General features: G+C 38.1%; 1 protein-coding gene across 1 annotated transcript in view; it reads right to left on the minus strand.

The window, feature by feature from the left end:
- Nucleotides 1-448: 448 nt before the first annotated feature.
- The window catches only part of PLEKHA3 (pleckstrin homology domain containing A3), a 32,544-nt gene continuing 27,849 nt past the window's right edge, over nucleotides 449-5,143 (minus strand). Inside the window, exon 8 of the mRNA XM_007937007.2 lies at nucleotides 449-576. Coding sequence (XP_007935198.1) covers nucleotides 449-576 — 128 coding nt within the window. The remainder of the gene's footprint in view (nucleotides 577-5,143) is intronic.

Consider the following 5,143-nt stretch of genomic DNA (forward strand, 5'->3'; position numbering starts at 1 on the left):
AGCTGGAATAAAGTGACCATTTGGTCCATGGCACAAGTTACAAATCACCCTTCTCTCAAACCAAAACCTTATGTTTATAAGATTTCATGTTTATAAGCTACAATGCACACTGACTAAGTTGTCAGTCCCTCACAGTTTTTTTTAGAAAAATATCTACATTTGTCCTTATGATGTCAAAATGTTATACCATCATTTGTTTTCATTTAAAAAAAAAAAAGATGCACATTCTTACTGTGAAGTTATTAGGAAAATACTCTTGCAAATAAACTATATAAAGATAAAATACACTTCAAAAGTATGCGGGTTGTTTTTGTTTTTGTTTTTTACAATATTCTATAAAGTGCAGAGAAATCCTAAATAAAGGGAAAAACTACTCCCTATAACAATAGTTTAATTACAGCAGCTTTTGCATAGCAATACTTAGAGGAAGTTGGACACTTCAGTTTCCTCAGGAAGAGAAGAATGGAAGAGGATTTTCCGATTCAGATTTTTTTTTGGCCATAAGTTTGTGTTCTTCAGGAATGGGTGCTGATGCCAAATCTCCATTAAGTGTATTTCTCGAACAGTGAACAGGTCCTATTAAGAAATTAATTAAAATGTTAAACATTCTATCAGTATAAATTTCAGTCCTCTGTAAGAGAACATTTTAAATTTTCTATTGAGGGACATGAAATTCTTTTAATTTCTTCCTCCTAATTTTTTGTTGGTTTAACAGAGAAAAATCTAACTTTTCTAACATTAAAAGTGATAAAGAGATAATCTAGTGTTCATGAGATAAATTACAAAACTACCTAAAGTAGAGATTTTCATTTTATTCTTTGCTAGAACCATGGCTGGCACATAATGGGCAGTCAACTATTGCTTTTTCAGCCTGATCATTTTAATGCTGTTAGTATCCTCTTTGTTTTCCAGGCAATGAAACCAAGACCTAAAAAAGGTTAGGACTAATGCAGGTGATGGTTTACTCACTGTGAGACTGAGCAAAGCTGGCAAGGTGGCTGGTAGGAAACATTCTCCTATTTCTACTGGGAATGCCACTCAGAACCTTGACTGCATCTCCAAGTAACATAGCTGAATACAAGCATAGTCCAGCTCCAAAGCAGTGGCACTTTTATACATACATACTATTTGGATTCAACAACAGTCATTTACTAGTTGCATAACTTTATTTTTAATTCTAGTTAACTTTTTTTTTAAAATGTAGTTGCATCTCACAAGGAGAATATTTTTAGATAAAGGCTTTCAACTAAGACTGCCAGTTATAAAACACACACTTTCTAAGGAAAAGCACTAATTCAGTCTCTACTTTGTCAACTTAGTAGAAATATTAAATTTTAGCACAAACAGAATCTAAGATATAACTTGACCCAGGCTTACAGTTGCCAAAGATTAGTTTTGCTAGAGTCCATACAAGCTAAATTGAGGGATACTAAATGAAATAGGGCACGTATTCCTTGCTCTTATGAGAAGAGTTTTCAAAAAATTAGGACCAGGGTCATTACATGGAAGGGAACTAAAGGAAAATGGCTGGCTTTTTACAAAGATCAAGCAGCTATCACAATGGTTCCCCTTAAAGAAGGAAAAAAGTGATATCCAGAGAAAAGTATCAGGTGGTATATAGAAAGAACTCTTTCACGAGATCTGGATTAACAGGGTCATGTGTAAAAGGTAGAACACACACTCATCAGGAGAGTCCAAGGAAGGAAAAGCAATAACTAAAGGGCAAAAGTGAAAAATAAAGATGAAGCAGTCCCTCTGCCTAAGATCATTATGTGTCAGGGAAAACAGGCTCAGTTACTCAAGTCCCTGCAGGAGAAGGCTTCATCAAAGACAGTAGTCTTTAAAGGAAGGATAGAAGTAACACCCTGAAGAGAGACTAAAGTCCACAACAGATAAGGAGATAACAAAAGAACAATCAGTTTTAGCACTTTGGGTTGGCACAAATGCTTTGCACTTGAGGACTGACCAAAAGGTTGGCTGATAGATCAAACTCACCCACCAATCTGCTTTGATAAAGATTATAGCCAAGAAACCAACAGAGTTCAGTTCTGTTCTGTATCACATGAGGTTGCCATGCGTAGGAATCGACTTGCCAGCAATCGGTTAGTACTGATCTCCAAGTCAGCTAAATTCCATTCCAAGTAGTGAACGAACTTCCTTATGTTAGACCTACCACTCTCTTTTCAAAATCACATACAAAAAGAAATGTTTTCAAAACTGTATTCAAAAAAAGTAGGTCCTGGAAACTACAGAATAGCAATGCTGACATGATCAAAGTTCTGGCTTATTAAACTAATGGACTGTGAAGACACAGAAGAAAGGCTCACTAAGAACAAACTATGCTAGCCTGCAAGCCTCATTTCCTATTTAGTAGCTTGAGTAGACTTGGGGGTGGGAGAGGGAGGTATAGGGAGAGTACACAGGAATGCTGAATCTCTATGTGAACGCCCTATCAAATAGTCATGTTAGACACTCTGAAAGAACTTTTGGACAGAGGGAGAAATGTGGACGGAATGAGAAAACTGATGCTTAAATAGATTATTAACAGCCCCTAAGGAGGTCTAATAACTCCATGAACCACACTTTATCCTCTCAACATTTCTTCCAGTGGTTTGCTCAAAAGACAGGAAAGATATGCTCCTTCAATTTACAAATAGTTGATAAAGAACATTATAAGAGTCAAAACAGTTTGATAGGCTGAAACTATGAGACAAAATTATTAAGATGATACTGAGGCAAGGATAAGTCTTAATTTTAGTTTAAAAAACTGTAAGACTACAGGAAAACAGCACAAGACTTAAAGTAACAAGGTGAAAAGTCAGCTTCGAGCCAAAAGTATGCCATGATTACTTTAAAAAACAAAAATAACTTCAGGCTAAATTACCTGAAGTTCAATGTCTAAATCAAAAGACATAATCAGACTCTGAGTTCTAGCCATAACAATTTTAGAGGATCAGAGACAAATTGCAGGATAGTGAAAGCTTGAAAACCATGTCATATGAGACAACAAAAGAAATTATAGGTATTTGACCTTAAAAAAAGAACAGGAGGGAGGGGAGATATCTGAATAATTGTTTTATGGAAGAAAAATCAAATTTACTTTGTACAGCTCCTGAAGCTAAAAACAAGATGGCATTATAAGCAGGTATACCACATCTAAACATAAGGAAGAACAAAAGAATGGTGAATAAACAATGATGGAACAAAATTATTTAAAAACTAATGAGTTGTCACTAGAAACATTAAGTAGAGACTAGATGACTTAGCAGAAGGGATTCCTAACTTGTCTTAATAAAATCAAAGATGCCATCAACCAATCAATTACTGGAAAACAGTGGGACACCTTAGGTTAGTCACTGGCAGGAAATAGATGGCTAAGTCAAACTGGAAAACTTGTGGTGAGCTTAATAAATGCCTGTTTACAGAATGAATGATCACGTGTGTGTAGGCAAAAACCCATGACCATATATAAGTTTGGCAGATGATATTTCTACAAACATATTTGTATGTGCTTTAAGAATATCCATATCTGTAATAGAGCTAACAGGGGACAAAGTTATGATAACGTCTTAGCCACAGCCAACCACCCTGAGTGAGTGAGTTGTCGGGCTCACAGGCTCAGGACCACTGTTGTGGGTGACATCAAGCTCAATTGGCACTACACAAAAACACTGTTTACATCCTACTTTGGTGAGTAGCAACTGGGGTCTTAAAAGCTTACAAGTGGCCATCTAAGGTCTCTCCTCATCCAGAGCAAAGAATAATGAACAAAACCAAAAATGCATGGAAACAATCAATCCAAGGGACTAGTGAACTGTTCTGGTTACCGAGTGCAACTCTGACAAGAATATACTACAAATGAGATGGCCTTAACAAACAGGAGTTCATTCTCTAATAGTTTGGAGCCTTTAAGTCTGAGTTCAAAGTGCCAGGCTCTAAGGGCTGTGTGAAAGCCCCTCAACCTTGGGCTTTAGCTCTGCCTCTTGCTCCCGGCCCACTGAAGCTAGAGGCATCTCTTCACTCAGGCAACTACTGGCTGCTGAGGCTAACCAGCCCATGGTCAACAAATAAAATGGCATAGTCCCAACGTTACCAAACCACATGGCAGGCCATTAATTCAAGTCCACTGAAAGTCCTAAGGTCAGCAGATCACGGCAGGCTGCTGAACAACAACATGGCTGCATGCAGGGTTCAAGTGTGCTACAAGCTAGAGACCATTCCCCAAGGCTTCTCCTTATACACAGGAAGCAGACCACATCCCTAAGGCAGCTACTCAGCTGCTCACAGTAGATTCCACCATGGAGTTGATTACCAGTCTCATGATGGGAAATGCTACATCCAGCTGCCCACACACTCACCCAGGCCCAGCCAAGTTGACACACAAAACATAACTACCACATGGACCATGTGAACCTCAGCCTACATAACCCTGAAACCAGAAAAACTAGATGGTGACTGACTACCACTGTCAACCACTATGAGATCCTGGATAGACTGGGAGAAAAATGTGAAACAAAACTGAAATCATAAAAAAGAGCAGGCTTATTGGTCTGAAAAGAGACTTGTGAAACCCCCGAGACTATAGCTTCTAGTTACCTTTTGGGCCTGGAATTGAACTCACTCCCATGGCTTCCGGCCAAACAACAGACAACTATAAAGTGAACATTTACACCAGGTAGGTACACTCCCTAGAAAAAGCAATCATGGGAGATCAGAAGGGCAGTATTTGCACAGGGAGATAGCTCAGAGGGCAGGAATATATACAAAAAAAAAAGGACATAGGGAAATGGTAACCACAAGGAGGAAGTGTGAAGAAAGCTGTTACATTATGGGGATAGTAATCAATGGCATGAAACAAAATGTTTATGAATTGTATGGAAAATAAATTAATTTGCTTTGTAAACTTTCACCCAAATCACAATAAAAAACCAAAAAATAAAAATAAATGAATACCTATTCACAAAGGTATGGACAGGATATAGGAATATCACAAGAGATGGTACAGCAGAGCCCGAAAGTAGAAATTATTACCACCCCTATGCATGAAGGAGGGAGCTCTGGTAGCATAGTGCCTAAGGCACTTGACTGCTAACCAGAAGGCTGGTGGTTCAAACCCAGCAGCCACTCCTCAGAAGGAAGATGG

This window comes from Orycteropus afer, unplaced genomic scaffold (genome assembly GCF_000298275.1).
Source record: "Orycteropus afer afer isolate SDZICR_OR568_19922 unplaced genomic scaffold, OryAfe1.0 scaffold00001, whole genome shotgun sequence".
Taxonomy (NCBI): domain Eukaryota; kingdom Metazoa; phylum Chordata; class Mammalia; order Tubulidentata; family Orycteropodidae; genus Orycteropus; species Orycteropus afer.